This window comes from Microcebus murinus, chromosome 15, assembly GCF_040939455.1.
Source record: "Microcebus murinus isolate Inina chromosome 15, M.murinus_Inina_mat1.0, whole genome shotgun sequence".
NCBI lineage: Eukaryota > Metazoa > Chordata > Mammalia > Primates > Cheirogaleidae > Microcebus > Microcebus murinus.
The window spans coordinates 45,951,174-45,970,155 of record NC_134118.1 but is presented as its reverse complement, the minus strand read 5'-3'; the positions used below and the strand labels follow the sequence as shown (position 1 = coordinate 45,970,155).

At 38.7% G+C, this 18,982-nt stretch overlaps 1 protein-coding gene across 1 annotated transcript in view; it reads right to left on the bottom strand.

The window, feature by feature from the left end:
• The window catches only part of MGAT4D (MGAT4 family member D), a 38,270-nt gene extending 27,289 nt beyond the window's left edge, over nucleotides 1–10,981 (bottom strand). Inside the window, exons 1-3 of the mRNA XM_012783835.3 lie at nucleotides 10,812–10,981; nucleotides 5,163–5,321; nucleotides 2,721–2,858 (exon numbers count right to left, since the gene is read on the bottom strand). Of these exons, the coding sequence (XP_012639289.2) occupies nucleotides 2,721–2,858; nucleotides 5,163–5,321; nucleotides 10,812–10,905 (391 nt within the window). The 5' untranslated portion in view covers nucleotides 10,906–10,981. The remainder of the gene's footprint in view (nucleotides 1–2,720; nucleotides 2,859–5,162; nucleotides 5,322–10,811) is intronic.
• Between the last annotated feature and the right edge of the window lie 8,001 nt (nucleotides 10,982–18,982).

The following is an 18,982-nucleotide window of genomic DNA, read 5'->3' as shown; positions in this document are numbered from 1 at the left end:
TAAATAGTCATTTTGATCACAAATTTATACTTACCCTTTCTAATGAATCTGAGTGGGTCAGCTGTGTATTCTTACCTCGTCTCTCACAGCACTCATCACCTGTGTTGTTGTTACTCATTCCTGGCTATTAACAGAATGTCAGTTTGGTGAGAGCAGACTGCTTGTCTGTTACTCACATTATGTAATAAATCCAGCACTAATATAAAGACTGATACATAGTAATGCCAATAAGTTTGGGGTGAGTAAATGAATGGCCAGGCCCCTTCATCATTGGGCCACTGTCCCTGGTCTTGCTACTGATAACTTCCAGCTCCACTTGTGCATGCAAGCCACACGTTCTTTCTAGGCCTTCTTGCTGTTGGACCTTCACACATTTCTTTTCCTCTACCTGGATGAGCATCCTCCACCACTTATCTCTTCCATGCTTAACCTATTCCAATTATTTTTCCCTTCACATCACTTATATGGCACTTCCTCCAAAGAGTGTCCCCTAATTCCCCTAGTATAGGTTTCTGGCCCCTCCCTAGTATTTTCCTCAGGTCACTTTACATTATAATTACTGTATCATTTGTCTCTATGAGGGTGGGGTCCATGTCTTGTTCTCCATTATGTCCTCAGGGCCTAACAAGTGCCCAGAACAGAGGAGAAGCTTATTAAATGAGGGGACGTGAGATACTTTACAAAGAAGTTGTCATTTAAGCTGAAAAGTCATATAGCTTAAGGGAGTCACAAGACAATCCGTAGTGGGTTGACAGGAAGTGATGCGTTCATCATAGGCAGTGATCAACACATGAAAAATACATGGAGATTTGGCCTATTTGTGAAAACTGCAAGTGGTTTGGGATTGCTGGAAAGGAGAGGAGTGGCAGAAATAGAGATGTGAAAGATATAACCCATTGAGCATATATACCTGTCAAGGAGCTAACTTCAACCCATGTGCACTGAGGATCTGTGGAAGGGGTTTTAAGCAAGAGTCAAGCATATCCGTTATGAATTTTAGTAACATATCTCTGAGGAAAGTATGAAGAATAGATTCACTTTAGTAATACTAAATCCAGGAGGAAAATTACAAGTCTATTTCAATAGATCAGGCAAGAAATGAGGGGCTCAATTAAAAATAGTTATAGGGGGCTACAGAGAGCAGAAATCATCTGAGATACACTCAGAATATAGAATAAATAAGACTAATGATGGATTCCTCAGGAGGCCATGGCAAGGGCTTCAATACTTTTGCATATGTTTTATGTGTTAGGATCTTTTAGTTGCTAGGAAAAAAATCTCCCTCCAGTTGCCTCTGGAAATTGAGAAAAGCCACAAAAGGGGCCTCCAAAGAAGGATAAGTGCATATTTATAAACATATGCAAATATATGCATAAGGCTGGAGATCAGGAAATATTTGGGGAATTAGAAAATTATTTAGGATTTAACACAGCTCTGATCACTGGGTGATCACTGCCCCAGATAAGGAGTTTTATGGCTCCTCCCAACCACCACCATCTCTTTCCCTCCTTCCTTTTACCCTATACACTGGGCTTCTGCTTATAGTTGCTGATGCTTATCCAAGGCTATGTTTATTCTTGGTATCTAATTTCTTATAGTTTCTATGTATTTTTTCTGTGTCTTTCAATTTCTCCTTTTATGAACTATAGCTTTTGTCTAGCATGCACTCTCTCAAGAGGAAATCTTCTTCTGCAAGAGGAAATCTCATGCAGTCAAAGTGTTTTACAAGTGTGAATTCAAAAAGTTCCTTAATCTCTCTATTTTCTCAGGCATAAAATAGAGATGACAAAAATACGCCCTACTACATTGGGTTATGATGATTAAATGAGATAACGAAAGAAAATATAGAACTAAGTGGAACACAGTAAGAATTCAGTAGATGTTACACAATGTCACCTGGCCTCCCCACTCAACACAATAGGCTTGGGTAATATGTCAGAGACATGTGATACAAAACAATACTACATAGTCCCAAGGAACTGCCTGGAGCAGGGGTCAGCAAACTTTTTTGTAAATGGTCAAATAGTAAATATTTTTGGCTCCTGGGCGACACTATCTCTATGGCAACTACTCAACTCTGCCACTGTAGCACAAAAGCAGACATAAATAATAAGTATTGACATGTGAATAAGCATGGCTATGTTCAAACAAAATTGTATGTAAAAAAAGGCCATCGGCCTGGCCTACAGTGACTCATTAGAGTGAATGAGGCTTATGGGAATGGCAGGTACCCTGAGACTTGGCCTAATCTCCCCACTTCAAATTCTAGAGCTCTTTCTTATCTTGTATACCTGGTGAACTTGAACTTATTCCTGGAGATTTAGCTTAAACATCACCTTTTCTATAAAGATTTGCTGAACTTGGTCCCCAGAAAGATGGGGAAATAGGAAGATAACTAGGAAAGAATAGATTTATCAAAACCAAAGAGAGTGTCAAGCACTTAGCAGATGCTTAATGTATATTTGACTTATATTGACTTATTTTCAAAGCATTTGTATTAAAATTGAATTTGAATTGAAGTCACCAAATAATTATGGAACTATTATTTTCTGCCAGACAACACTATACTGACTTTTGGCAACCCAAATTAATGCCAGATAGGCAGGTAGTCTACATACCAATCTAAGCATGATATTAATGGATTACATCTTAAAACTTAAAAGTATGTCCCCAAAGATCAAAATATCTATATTTAATTTTTCAATTCTAAGTTTTCTTACCACCTGTTTTCCCTTTGCCTATGACTACATCAGGATAAATTCTGCCTTCTTTCCTTAGATGAGGAAGAAAGAACTTTAAGTCTTCAAATGTGTTAGGTACTGCTTCATTTTTACTCAATTTACTCAGTTTCTTCTTAACTGAAAGAGAGGAAAAAATACTGCTTCTGAGTTTATCACTATAAGAATTTTTCTCCTTCCAGAATAATTTTTCTTACATGGAGATTAATAAATTAATTCACAGATAAACTTAGTATTCAATATATAAGAAAAATACTCTCAAATGTGAATTATCAAAATCACAATGCTACAAAATACAGCTGAAATATTATTGATTCATATATATTTTAAAAGTAATATTTAATTTAAGCCTAGCACTATGAGCTGCACAACCAGAAGACAATAGAACTGCCAGTTCCAAATGAAGGCAGTAAACTGAAGCATGCTATTATTGGTTTCCTCTGCCACTTTGATTAATATAACTTCATTAAATTTTTTATATTAATAACTTTGTTTTCTAGACCCTTAACGTTTAATGACCATATTTATGCCATTCATTAGAATTTGCCTCTACAATTTTGAAAAAGACAAAGTTGGAAGACTCATACTACCCAGTTTTAACTCATAATACATGACATAGTAATCCAGACAGTGTAGTATTATATAAAATGTAGATATATAGACCAATGGAATAGACAAATAGAATGCAGAAATAAATTCACACAAATATAGTTGATTGATTTGAAAGGTGCAAAGGCAATTGAATGCAGAAAAGACAGTTGATAAATGGTGCTGGAACACATGGACATACATCCACGTGAAAAAAACTTAAACTTGATCTGTACCTCACACTGTTTATTAAAAATTAGCTGAAAAGTTTCATAGACATAAATGTAAAACATAAAACTATGAAATTTTTAAAAACCATAAATGAAAACCTTCATGGCTCTGAGTTAGGTAAAAAGGTCTTAGATACAATATGACAATACATAAAACAATACATAAAAGAAAAATTAATAAATTGGACATCAACAAAAATTAAGAATGTCCCCTGAAGAATCCCATAAAGAGAATGAAAAGACAAGCCACAGACTGGAGCAAAATATTTCCAAATCATGTATCCATCTAATATATACCCAGGATGATATATAGAACTATCAAAACTCAACAAGAAGACAAACCACTTGATTAAAAAACAGGCAAAAGATTTGAACAGATCTTTCACCAAAGATGATATCTGGATGGCAAATAAGCACATAAAATATTCAATACCATTAGTCACTAGGGAAATGCAACTTAAAACTCTGAGATATCATGACATTAGAATGGCTATAATAAACTAGAGTGACCAGAACTCTCTACATTGCTGCAGGGAATGAATAATGGTACAGCCACACGGAAAAGCAGTTTGGCAGTTTCTTACAAAATTAAACATATACTTACTATATACTCTATCCATTATACTTCTATATATTAATCCTAAAATAATGAAAACTTCTCTTCATACAAAAAAACATGTACATGAATGCTTATAGTAACATTTATTTGTAATCCTGAAAACAAGCCAAATATCCCTCAATTGGTCAGAGGATAAAAAAAAAAAAAAAAAACTGTATCCGTTGTACATCCATACAGTGGAATATTACTCAGTAATAAAAAGGAAACAAAGAACTGGTCATTCCACAACTTGGATGAATCTATGCTAAGTGATAAAAGCCAGTCTCAAAGGGCTGCACACTGCCTGATTCCATTTGCATGGCATTCTAGAAAAGGCAAAACCGAAGGAACAGAGAACTGCTCAGTGGTTGCCAAGGGTTATGAGTAGCAGAGGGATTTGAGTACAAAGGGAAGCATGGGGTAGGACTTCTTCTCCTGGAGAAATGGGGAGCCACTGAAGGTGTATATACACAACAGCGTAGCCTTTATTTTGGCTACAGCAATAAATCAGTGTGGATGAGATTGGAGAGAAGAGAGAAAAACTAGGAGTATGTTACTAGCCATTCAGATGAGGCAGGAAGGTGCCCTGCCTAGTGTGGTCGAGATTGTGATGGAAAATGTGGGCAGGTTTGTGAGATATATAGGATGAGGAATCAACGAGGTTGCATATCAACTGCCATGGAAGTATGTGTGTGGGGGGGAAAGGGGGAGAGAGAGAGGTGTCAGGTGTGATGCTCAGGTTTCAGGCCGTGTCTGTTGGATGGATCATGGACGATGCTTGCAAGTCACACACACAGAAAACACAGGAAGACCACAGGAGGATGAGGGGAAGTTATCAGGGATGTTTCTTACCTGATTTTTGCACATCTCACAATAAAAGAACCAGTACTGATTTAGCTGTTTCTAGGGAGGAAATTCCCCCAAATCAGAAGGCATTGAATCTAAATGTCCAAAATCAAAACGTAAAACAAACAAACCACTATACACAAAAATAAAAGCAACACAAACCTAAGTTTACTGACAAATTGTCTCCCTTTGTAATTTCGTGCTTTATTTGTTTCAGGGCTTTCATCAGCTCTTGGTTACTTTTTTCAGTTTTGTTTTTTAGACGTAGTATATTATCTTCGAACTCCAATATATGGTTTCTACAATTAATTAATTGATTATCTGCAAAAGAAAACATGTATGATGAAAACAAAATAATTTTTTATGTTAGATAGTCAAATATCAGAATATATAATGAAAACTATTAATATAGATACAAGAATATGGAAAAAACTGTATTTCAGTTTAGCAGAGAAAGAATAGAAATTGGCTAAGGGTTTGGGTGGAATAAAGCTTAGAAGATAATAAATTCCAGATGGGTGCTTTTAAAAATTAAGGTAAAATACAAAACTATAAAAGCACTGATGATATATTTGGGTTGAAACCCAATATTTCTTCCTTCATCTGCCTTGTTTGAAGAACAGTACACAAGTGGATAGCTGGAAGCAAAGATTGGATAATGCCTCTCCCTTACTCAAAAACCTCCAAAGATTTCTCATCACACTTAGAAAAATAACCAAGTCCCTACCATGGCCCACAAAGTCCTGCATGATCGGTCCCTGGGTTCCTCTCCAGCCTCATTTCCTACCTTCCTACTCACTCTGAGGGAGCCCAGCTCCAGCCACACTGGCCTCCCTGCTGTTCCTCATATGAAGAAACACTCTCCCACCTTAGGGCTTTGGCTTCTGGAGTGTTCTCAGCACCTAATGCTCATCCCCAGATCCTGCTGTGGTTAGCACCCATTAATTTCATTCCGTTTTCTGCTAAGATGATACTGCCTCAGAGAAGCCTACCCTGCCATCAAATGTAAAATAGCACACACCCTTTTTCTTCCCTTATCCTTTTTACAAAATCATTTTTCACCACTTGACTTTATATTATATATTTACTGTTTGTATGTCTCTCTTCAGAGCTCTCTAGAATGTAAGCTTGAGAGAAGCAAGAACTTTGGGGATTGTTTTGCTACTAAATTCCAAATGCCCGAAATAGTGACTCCTACCAAAATATATGCTGAAAGAATGAATAAACAAATTAATGAAATGAACGGACTTGTCATTATAAGAACTGATTTTAGTGATTCTTAAACTGAATCATGCTTTAATCAAAGGAACTGTAACTAACCAAATAAACCTTGAATATTCACGTAGTGGATAGTATTTGAGGATTCTTACAAACTTTAGAAGACGTTGTTTAACAAGCATACACCCGTGTTATTAGGGTTTCCCAGGTAATATATTCTTTGCAAAATGGATCATGTGTTCCAAGTTGATATATCACGGGTGATGCAACAAATCTGGGTTTCCACATTGCAGGTCAATCCCTGAGGGATCAATTTGGTAAACATGAAAAGAGTTTTCTCTAGAGGGGGCAGTATTTACAGAAACAGCCACAAGGAAATGTTAAAGGACATAACCTCTAATCTTAGATCTGCTACTTGTACATTCCCCTTCTCTGGTAATTCACATATCAATATTCTATTTAAATATTTATATCACTTGCATACTCACTCAGGTATTTAGTGAGGGTGAAATGTTATAAAACTACTTTGTGAAGGTTTGAAATATATAATAATTAGATATTTTGAGTCAATTGAGCATCTTTGTAGCAAAATTATAAAAACAAACATCAGTCCATGTGTGCAATGGGCCAATGTAACTTCTGCCCATAAGAAAAGGTTCCAACTGAGATCCTAAGTGCCATTGATGCTTGCTTCTCACAGAAGGAGTCCAAGGCACTATGCCCTAGTAGAAATAAAATGCAAGCCACATTTGTAATTTTAAATTTTCTAGTAACCACGTTTTAAGAAGTAAAAAGAAACCAGTGGAAGTCATTTAAAAATATTATTGAAATATTTAAATAAATATTTAATAGTATTTTATTTAATCTGATATATCCAAAATTTTATTTCAGCATAAAAATAATCAATGGGGCCGGGCGCGGTGGCTCACGCCTGTAATCCTAGCACTCTGGGAGGCCGAGGTGGGCGGATTGCTCAAGGTCAGGAGTTCAAAACCAGCCTGAGCAAGAGCGAGACCCCATCTCTACTATAAATAGAAAGAAATTAATTGGCCAACTAACATATATATAGAAAAAATTAGCCGGGCATGGTGACACATGCCTGTAGTCCCAGCTACTCGGGAGGCTGAGGCAGTAGGATTGCTTGAGCCCAGGAGTTTGAGGTTGCTGTGAGCGAGGCTCACGCCACGGCACTCACTCTAGCCTGGGCAACAAAGCGAGACTCTGTCTCAAAAAAAAAAAAAAAAAAAATAATCAATGGGATATTTTACTCTTTTTTGTACTAAATATTATAAAGCATGCATTTATTTTACACTTATAGCACATCTCAATTCAGATGCTAAAATTTAATAACTATAGTGAAATATAGTCCTACCAAAACAGTAAAGTTTTGCTTAATGAAGAAATATTTTGCATCACTTCAGTTATTAAATGTATATTTAAGCTACTTAAAATAAAATGAAATTAAAACTCCAGTTCCTCAGTTGCACTAACTGCATGCATTTCAAGTGCTTGATAGCCTTCTAGCTGTGAGTTTGTTAGAAATGCAGTATCGAGGGGTGGGGAACCTGCACCTCAAGGTCACATGCCGCCCTCCAGATCCCCAAGTGGGCCACTCAACTGAATCCAGACTTCACAGAACATATCCCTCTATTAAAATAATTTGTTATGAAAAATTTGGATTCAGTCAAAAGGCTGCACTCAAGGATCTGGAAGGCCACATGTTGATTCCAAGTTGAACGGTATGCACATTAAAATTTGAGAAGCACTATTACAAACTTCTTTAATTATTTCTATCTTTATCATCATTGATACTACCATAGTCCAGGCTTTTTTGCCTTTAGCTGTACTATTATAATTGCCTCTTAAGTGGTTTTTCACCTCCAATCCAAATTAGTCTTCTGGAAACACTGCTAAAAGACTATAAATGGTTTCCTGAATGCTAACCGAATAAGGTCCAAACTACTTGCCTTGGTCTACAAGGTCCTATACAACATGGCCATGAACATGTCTTGACCTGACTTATTTCATTCACTGATCACCTCCAGTAATAGGGGCATGCTGAGATGTTCATTCTTCCTTCCACTGAACACTTACCATGTGCTATGTGGTAGGTAAACAAACATGGATAAAATCAGGTTCCTGCTCTAAATTAACTGATAATTAGGCTACAAGAGATAGGGGAAAGGAGCATATATTTAAACAACTGATTATAGTATGGAATTATCTTCAAAGTGCAACAGCCAAAGGGTGGCAGGAATGATTAATTCTTAAGGACTGAGGAGTGGGAAGGAGGTGGGGAAGGTTTCAGAGAAGAGGGAAGATCTGAGAACTTAGAGAATGTATAGAATTTTGCCAAATAGCAAAAGGCAGGGAAGGGGATTCCAGACTAAGAAAACAACACCACAGATGCAGAGAGTATGAAATGGTATGGTGTATCTCAGGAAAAGTACGTGATTCACTTGGTGTAAAAAGAAGTGCAAAAGGCATGGTATAAGGCATTGGCAGGCTGCTTTGTGTTTATTACCCACTTACTTTGACCCAATGTGGTCCCAAAGAAAGAGTATCTGAGGTAGTTAGTAGGAGATAAACCTAAAAATGTAAAATACATTTTGGATTGCTCCCCTTTACATATGCTTTGCAAAATCAAACCACACTACGTATCAAGCCCTTTAAATTCCCTATGAGTGGGCCCTCTCTGTGTTAGGTTTTATTGTGCAATATATTAGACGTTACAAAAAGTATATAAAACAGTTTAAAGGATAACATCCATGACCTCACCTTAGCGTTGGATAGCCTATTTGTTTCCTTCCTAGATCAAATTTTCTTTCCTCCTCACCCCCAAATAATCAGAATCCTGAATTTTGTATTAACTACCCACTGCTTCCCTTTATAGTTTCACCACTTTTGCAAGCTGATGTACACTTTGTTTTAGACATTAATAAATAAATAAAGCATGTGCATTCTTCTGTACTTGCTTCTTTTGCTCAATTTATGCTTTTGAGATTCATCTATATTAATGAGTTGAGCTGTAGTTCATTCATTTTTACTGCTGTAAAATGTTCCTCTGTACTGAATATACCGCAACATATTTATCTCTTCTTTTGTTGGTGAACAATTGTAAGAAATGATACCAAGAATACTCTGGTACATGTCTCTTAGTAAACATGTTCAAGAGTTTCTCTAGGATATATCTGTTGGTAGGGATGTTATTTAAAATATTTAATGGCCGGGGTGCTGATCAATGAGAACAGAAGTTGGCCATAAACCACTGGTAAGGCTAAATGCCAATTTCAAGCCTGACTAGTAGAAGAATTGCAAAGACACAGGAGAAAGGCATGTTTCCTAACAGAAGAAAATGAAGGTAGTATACCCTTCAAGGGAAGTTTATGTGAATTCCCAAAGCTCCATATCCTCACCAAATGTTCCAAAATAAATAAAACATGGATAATGTTCTTTATAGAAAGTGAAGAAAAGGGAAAGGGCATAAAATGATTAAAGATTAGTAGAAATCCTATAAATCAGAAAAATTAATAAACATTCATAATCTTTGAAAGGAGTAGGATAGAATGGAGGTATATTGTGTACATGATGACAAAATTTGGTGTTACCTAGAGGACTAAAAGGTGAAGTCACTTTCAAAATTGGACTTTAACACCACTACCAAGATGACTTGTGTGCACCTAAGTCATTAATATGTTCAATAAGAAAAATAAAAATTTAACCTAAAATAAACTAAGGGCACTCTTGGAAGGCTGAATTCGTAATTTATAGGTGTTGTGTTTTACATTCAAACATTGAACTATAGGAACGCTAGAAAGTTACACTATGGACAGCTGGGCTTGAAAGATAAAATACAGGATACCGAGTTAGATGTGAATTTCAGATAAAACAAGACACACATTTTTAAAGTAATTACGTCCCGTGCAATTTTTTTATGCTAAAAAGTCGTTATCTGAAACTCTAATTATTTTGAATTTGAAGTGGGCAACCTTTATTTTTGTTCGCTAAATTGGCACTCCTATGGACCACGACGAATTAAAACCTTGGTGTGTTTCAACAGGGTCCATCTGAGGAAGTTCAGGCGCGCGACCAGCGCACTAAAAGGTCAGTTATGTCTCTCTCCATCATCCTACCCCTTTTGAGGGAAAGTAAAAAATACTTGAGGGAGCTTTGAAGTGTGGCCCCAAAATAAAACCTAGCCCACGACAGAAGGATGTTGGCTGGGTAGCAGTAGTTATTGAAGTCAGACATACACACGTTTCTGGGAAGAAGGAAGACCAGGGCGGGGATGAGGGGCACAGATGGGGCCCTTGAACCTTCTCGGGGCAAAGGCGCCGCGGTGGCCGCGCGGGCCAGGCCGGTTGGCACGCGGCACGGTCGCCCCAGAGGAGCCCAGGGCGCCCGTTACAGGGTAACCGCCGGCGGGACTGGGCATTATCTATGCAGAGTCTACCCGCCATGGGTATCCTGATATGAGAGCAGGCGACCGCCAGGTGCCCACGTCGCCCCCCTACTGTACTCTCCCGCCCCGCCACTCCTGTATTCCTGGAGCCCGGAAGGCAGGAAAGGAGGCAGAAGTCACCCGCCGCTTACTGGCTTGCGTCAACCTGGAGATGCAGAAGCAGGAGAAGCTGAAGAGCACCGTGGCGACGAAGGCGATCAGCAAGTTCACATGCTTGGTCCTCATGGCGCTGGCCGGGCGGCGGGCAGGGGGCGGCGGCGGCGCCCGGGACGCAGAGGCCGAGCGCGCGGAGCCCGCGCCCCTGCACGCGCGCCCCTGCGCCCCGAGTCCACAGTGTCGCTTTTGTCCCAGCACACCTGCCGTGGGAGCTCCCTTCCCCCAGACCTTCTGCGCCCTTTACCTCCTGTCCCACAGTCCAATACATACGATGGGAACGCGCCCCCCTGCTTGGCACTTGGTGGGTGCTCAATAACTGTTGGTTTATTTTCCTGTAGCAGTTTGCTAATAATACTTTTGCCGCAGGCCAGGGAACACTAGGAGAAGAACATTAGTAGGATGAGACTGTGTTTGGGCTCCTTGATCCGTCATTTTCTATTTGGGTTTTTCACTCTGATCTCTTATTTATAGGGACTCACTGGCAATGTCTGGTTATAAGCCTTCTACTTCAAACCAGCCCTGCACTGGCTACTTGGTACAACCCTACAGGCTGGGCTACTTTCTGGCCCCTTGAGAGGGGAGAAAGATTTGAACACATGCCAGCCTGAGGATGCCATTATAAGGCAGTATTTTCTCTTGGCTAATGGCCAGTTCCCAAAAGAGGGAGCCAGGAGAAATAAATACTTCACCTTTATTGTCCTTCATTCATTCCTTCCATCTGTTGTTGGTGCTTGCCATTGCTAAGCTCTCCTGGCAGCCAGAAGGCCAGGAAGTTCAGCTTGATGTACTAGATCATACAAACCTGCCTCCTTGGGTATGGAACAGGTTGGAGAAAGACTTAGAGTAGATAGAAATGGGAGAAGGAAGCTTTCCAGCATAAAGAGTTATTTCTAAAATCAGTATTTCATTGTCCTCTTACTTGACGTCCAGGTCCAAATTTTCAGCTGTTTTCCCAGCCCTTCTGCTTGGATGTCCCACATCAGAGTCAAGATGTTTAAACTTCTCACTAAGCTAGCTGCTTTCCCAGCATCCCTTGATTTTATCAATGACAGCATAATTCTTCTTATGATCAGTTTGCCTCACTTTCATTACATCCCATCATTTATCAGATCTTTATAGTCCTTCTCCGAAGTGTCTCATGTTCAGACTTGCATTTCTGTTGCTATCTGTTACCCAGATTGTCACAATGATATTGAGACTCGTCTCGCTGTCTATAGGACCTACCCTCTGCAATACATACTTCGTTCCAAAACCAGATATTCTTCGTAGTTCACCCCCATCAGCTGTCACTCTTGTTTAAGCAGCTCCATTTCTCCCAAATGAGAAAGATCCAACTCAGACAGGCAGCTCACTGCTTTCTCATTATCTCCCAATGCTTCCTTACTTGCCTCTGGGGCCTGCCAGACTCTTTTATTTTTTATATTCTACTCCGAACACGTCATGTTCACTTTTCTCTTTCTGTGCCTTTTCTCTTGATGTCTACGCTTTGCTCACAATGTTCAGCATCCTCTCTGACCATTCAAATCTTTTCCACATCTCAAGGTCTCATGTTTTGTCTGTTTCATGAACCAAAACCTGACTACAGCAGACCACTCTGATTTTCTCTTCTCTGAAATCCTTTAGTATGTAGGATCCCTACCTTTCATTTTCATACATATCCCTATGCCCTTTGGAATAGGAGCCTCCAAAACGATGCTATATTACACTCATGGTTGAGGGAGAAAGATCTTCAAAGCAGATCGAATTATTGGTAGGGTAGTTGTCGTAAGAAATGTACTTACACACATTAGCCTCACTGGTTAAGGAGGTCTGGGGAAGGATGTTTGTGCGTGGATGGCTGGGGGTCCTTTGCAGTGTGCGACATACAAGCCCTGGCGGGAAAAGACCTGGCTGTGGGCAGAAGCTGGACAGCTCGTTTCTACAAGGGAGCACGGGAAACAGGGGAGGAAAAGCTGCTTAAGAACTAATCCTCCCAACAAATTTTCAATTAGGAGGAATAAGTTCTGGGAATCTCTTGCATAGTATGGTGACTATAGTTAATAATAATGTATTGTACATATCAAAATTGCTAAAAGAGTGGATTGTAAATGTTCTCACCACAAATGATAAGTTTATGAGATGATAGATATGCTAATTAACCTGATTTGATTATTCCACAATGTGTACATTATCGAAAATTCACATTATACTCCATACATGTATACAATTACTATTGTCAGTTTTAAAAAGAGAACTAATCTCCCTAAATAAACAAATTATTGAATCAAGCCTGCATACATAAACCTTGTGAGTAGGGTTCTATGCAAACAATGAGAACCAAACAAAATTTTGGTAGGTTTAACTATCTTGATGGTTTACAAGGCCACTACTGTATATGTAAAGAAAAACATCAGTGTAAATGGGTCTAACTGGACAAATACATGTGCCTGAAACAAATGAAATTCTGGGATTATTTCCACTGATAAAAAGTAATTTAATAACCAAGAAATTCTAGATATTAAATCTTTATAAATTGAGCTCTAATCATTGCTGAGTATCAATAGATTTTCATTGGTATCAGAGGGAGAAAACCAGGAGACTTAATGGAAGAACAGCTTGTGTTTTAATTTATCCACATAGTCCATCTGTCGGAAAACCCAAAGAGACCATGATTCTAAACACAGAATGATTAATTTACTCAAACCACTGAGACTTCATCTGACAAACTCCTTGAATGCTGAGACACTTCGTAACTGCATCAATACTTTTCGATCCAAAGGGGGAAAAGGCAAACTTACTGCTTTTTAAAAATTTCTGTACATTTTGGCATTTTAACATAAGATATATGTCATTATAAATATAATCTTTATAACTAATCCAAGTCACGAGTTCAAATCATGTTTTCCTCATATTCAATGTTTATTTGCTTCATAACTTTGATTTAAACATATTAGCAACTAATTAGTTAATACCAGCTCCAGGAACAAACTCCTAAATCTCCATGGCTTAATAGAATAGAGGTTTTTCCTCGTTCAAGTAATGTCTGATACCAGAGTTTCCAATTGATTGGCAGCTTTCCACATGATGAGTAGGAAGACCAGGTGCCTCAGTTATGTGGCTTCCCTCTCCTCTAGCAATTGGGAATTCTCTCCATTCCACTAGAGGATTGGGGAAAAGCACTCTACTGGTGAAAAATAAATGCGAAAGAACTAGGATGAGTAGTTCCTGGCTTGGCAGCTGCATCCCATTCCTGCCACGGAAGATCACCGACCTTCAGTGGCCAGCTATCCTTCTCTGCCAGGGCAATGGAACTGAAATCAAAGTCTCCATGGAGGCAGTGGCATTTCAGCTGAGTCCTGAATACCTTTAATAGGCAGGAATATGAGTGTGCGTGAGGTGCAGTCCATGTCTGAGCATAAAGAAGAAGCTGAAGCCAAGAGCCAGCAGGTGAATATCTGTATCCCCAGCACCTCATTCTGTGACTGGCGCAGAGTAGATGATCAATAAATATCATGTGTCCTGAATCGTAGACAAACCATTGACTGAGTAGTAGGGGTATTTTTTGGTTTTTTGGTTTCCTTTTTAAAAAAAAAAAAAAAAGAAGAAGAAGAGGAAGAAATACTATGTTAAATGTAAACATTAATCAGAAAACACATTCTGATTTCAGGTGGGGGAAACGAGTGGACTATGATCAATCCTAGTTTGGCCATTTGATATGAACTCACACACAGGGGTTTCTGGAAAACTATGCACATATATAATATGTTCAAAGGAACAGAAGGTGTGTCTTGGGCAGCAATTTTTCCTTCCACTAGATCACCCAAATGCAATATTGATTCCCTAAACAGGATCCAATAAAATAAAAGTTTCTACAGTGGGAAAGAGCAAGAGAAAGTTCTCTCAGAGCACCATCCTCTACCTCTTCATTCCCCACTCCAGCACCGAAGAACCTTTGAAACTATTTTCTCTTTACTACCCCTCATATTTGGACAAAGCACATACCACCTAATTGAACCAGCCAGTCCTTCATATCCTCGTACTGTATTTTCAGTGATAAATGTTTCAGTGACCTGTTCTAGTATCAGTCTGACGACCACTCCATAGAAATACGATCTGTTCCACATCGTGTTGGGATTCTCTTTGGTGAAGGGGCTGACTCCACACATTGGCCACATCGAATATATTCTATGGTCCAGTAAGATGTATGACAGGGAACCAAATTGTTACATAATTCATTGTTCCAAGACCTTGATAGTGTCTGTGGCTTTGGCTTTAGCCCAAGATGAAATAAACACTAAACTTACGTGGATACTCTGGGGGATATAGATATAAAAGTAATCCTATATAGTTCACTGGCCCATATACTCAGGAGATTTTTTTTCGAATGGCAACTTTTAATGGCTACTTTTTAGGTTAGCATTCATCTGTTGCTTACCGCATTAGTGGCTTAGATAAGGGACAAGTGGAATATATCATTATTCTACCCATGATTGCATGGCTTTCGCACCACTGTACCTACTTAAATTACCCAGATGGCAGGCAGGCAGGCCCTCAGCTTAGCATTTTATTCACCTTTCAAACCAACTTAATTCTAACTGTGGGCATCTATTTGACCTACTGTCATCCTCCCTTGGGAATTGCATAAGGCCTTCCACAATTGCATCTCTTGCACTGGGGTATCCTTAATGTTAACTGGTCAAGATTTTCAGATTCCTGACCACATAGCTAGATTGGTTACTGTCTGCGACTCCGTAAATATCCAAACATTGCCTGAAGTAAAGAACTAAGTTCTTCCTCCACTGGAAGAACTGAAAGCATGTACGCTGCTTTCAACTCAGCCCATCGCATGAACTTACCTTTGCATTATTTGACTGGGTTTTTCTGTTTGTAAGGCAAACAGTAACAGACTTTTATGTTGGCAATCTCACTATATAGGAACTCTCACGAATAAACCAAAAAAGTTTGTTCTATTTTAGTGGAAAGGGAGTCATGAGGTTTAGATCATTTAGCAACAGAAGGGGACTGCTGACTAGTTAGTCCTAAAGCAAAGATGCTATCTGCTCATGTGTGTGTTGTAACTTCCCCAGAGATATCTCCCATGACATGAATTCTTTTGAGGATTTTGTTGTGGAGCTTCCTCTTTATTACAACCTCTTTCTGATATCACCTGTGATATAATAGGTAGTTCAGATCTCAACATAATTTCATGCTCTTAAATTATGGGCACTGTTTTCACTAGAGCCCAGTAGTATGCTGGCAAACTGGCTCTCTAGCGCCATCATCAGGAACTTTTTGAGTCCAAAAATCTGAGTCATTACCACAAGGTGGCAGTATTACATTTAGGTCAAAGCCTCTAATTTGCATGCATTGTATTCTAGTATGAGAAATTTCTAAAATCATGTGTGAATGTGCTAGAATCCTATGGTCCCAGTAGCATACTTGGGCCTCTGCCAGTTATATATTTTTTACAGTTTATCAAATAGCCCCTCAAAGTGTGTCTCCTTTTTACTGGCCGGGTCCTGGAGGGAGAGTAATTTATTTACTGTTTGTATAATACATCCTCAAAGTTATTTTTAGAAATTTCACTGATTGGCCTAAGTTCTGAATCTCAGCCAGATTTTTTAACCATTCTGTTTGTCGTGTTTGCCACTACAGCTCTCAAATCTGAGTTTCTCCCTCCAAGGGGGAAATCATCACAGCAGCATCAATATAAAGGATTAACTTGATTTTGATGGTGATCATGTCTAAATATAATCTTACAAATTTGTGGCAATGAGTTGGAGCAGTTGCGATACCTTTGGAGAAGAGCCATAAAGATATATTACATTCCTTCTCATGTACAAGCAAACTGTGCTTGACTTCTCTCTGAGTGAGATCAAAAAGATTCTCTTAGCCTAATCTATCACAAGAAAACGGTCATATTTAGCTTGCTGGACATCTTGTACAGCTTATACAATGTGTGTTGCAACAGATACTTGTTTAAATCACAGAAACCACCTTGTTTAAATCATGATAGTTAAGTTACCACCAAAGCCTTCTCTTTTTCTCCTGGGCCACGTAGGATTAATAGAAAGCATTAATGGAGATTAGCACTTCTGCTTCCATTGTTTCTTTCTTTTTTTTTTTTTTTCTTTTTTTTTTCTTAAGGGGAGTTAATACAGTTGTATGCTTCCATTGTTTCTTAATGAAAGATGAGCTTTCCTGTGTCTTCCCAGAATCTGACATTGCCTGATATTTACTATCAAGAAGGCTTTTTGTAAGTCTCAGGGCTTCCATTTTGCATGTCTAATTAAAACTTAGTGAAAGGCAGACTTCTCTTTTAAAGACATTTTGGTTTTAAGTTTTGGTAATGACATTTTGGTAATGACAAGGGCCTTCATCACATCCATTCTAATTGTATTCCGGTAAAAGCCAAAACTGAATATTTTTTTTCTTTCTTATTTCTCCATCTGCAGCTTTATAGTGATGCTGGTGCTATCTACTGTAACATCTATATATGCTCTAAACTTCAATTTTCAATTTTCATATTATTGTCTTTTCGTTCCCCTGCTGATATTATGCTACATTTTACACCATCATTATGGTACATTCAATAATCCCCAAAAAGTTCTCCACTATTTTCTGCCACTCAATATGAACTATATTATACAACCTTGAACCACCCACCAGGGGTCAAATGAGGATTTCCTCTCCCTCAAGCTATTCATCCTATTTTCCTTACAACCTTAATAAATGAATTAAAATCACTACCCTGTGCTAAATGCACTTTATTTTCCTATTCTCTTTCAGCATTGTTGGATTTAAACTCATCCAGCCTAGGGTAACTGGAACAGATCTGATAGGGGAACTAAGGAGAGGTGGTTGCAGGAGCTAAAGTAAGCATCCCTGCTCTCAACTGTTCTTAATGGGCTGCTCAGTCCTTTGTACAGATCCCATCAATTTCCTTCTTCTCCATTCCCCCTCCACTGCCTTTTAAAAAACAATCATATAAATCATTACACCCAATTCAATGTTTACTTATTTGTTCTGGTTACTGTCTTCACCTCAACCCATTAGCTTTCTTCTGAATAGCCTTAACTTTCTTTTCATGGATAAAGCCCATTACTAGTAGTGGTGAGAACAAACTTGCCTTGGTGTTCTGTGTACTCCCTTGTTCTTTCATTAAAAGAATCATATGGGAAACTCATGCATGAGGGATTCCCCATAATCACAGAATCTATCATAGTTTGGGGCAGAGGCATGTGATTCATGGAAGCATACACTAGTCATCATAAAACCAATCAGGATTGCCACTGCCTTTACTATTTTTAATGTTTGCAGAGAGGTAACCCACTTCACTGTTAACAAAATAAGCATAAAGTTTTCCATCTTAGTATCAATTTGTTGCATTTCAGACTTCATACACTCCAAAGGTGCATCAATAGAATAATTTGGGTCCTCTGTGGATCAAATACTGGACACTGCAGCAAGCTGTTCATTAGTAGTTATATCAGACAACTCTTTCCATTAATCAGTTTCTAAAATCAAAAGTCCCATGGTTGTTTTGTCTGAGGATCCAAGAAAGCAGAGATTCCTGAGTACTACTCAAAAATACAGCCAAACTCCATTCCACTGTAGCCTTTGGTTTCCATGTAGGTGGATCTGATATGGCCAGGTAGAAGCACACTGGTTAGCTGAGAGACCTAGAGATCTAGGTCCCACCTTCTCCATGAAGCCAGAATCCTAATCTTAGGATGTAACCACCATTTAGCTAGCCATATGGGAGAAGAAATCAAAGAGAAGAAGACAGAAAGAGAGATGGCCAATCTTTCCTGAGGAACAGAATTCGTTTAATGCATCTACCAGTTATATGCAAATGAAATAAAGGCAATTGGTATGAATAGGCTATTTTAATGTGCAGTGACCCTGCTTCCAATAAATGCAGTCCAACCAATTTCTCAAGTTCTGACAAAACAGATTAGCCTTCTCTTCTCTTGAGGAAAAACATGGATAGAAGCAGGCCAACCGGCAGCATGGACACAAGGAGGAGAGTGTTCCTCTCTGCACTGCCTACAGTCAGTATAGAACTTTGACAAGGCAAAAAGATTACATACAGAATTATCTTACTTTCTATTATATAAAAGCCTTGTGTAATAATGCAGAGACTCCTGAAATGGAACTCAGTTTC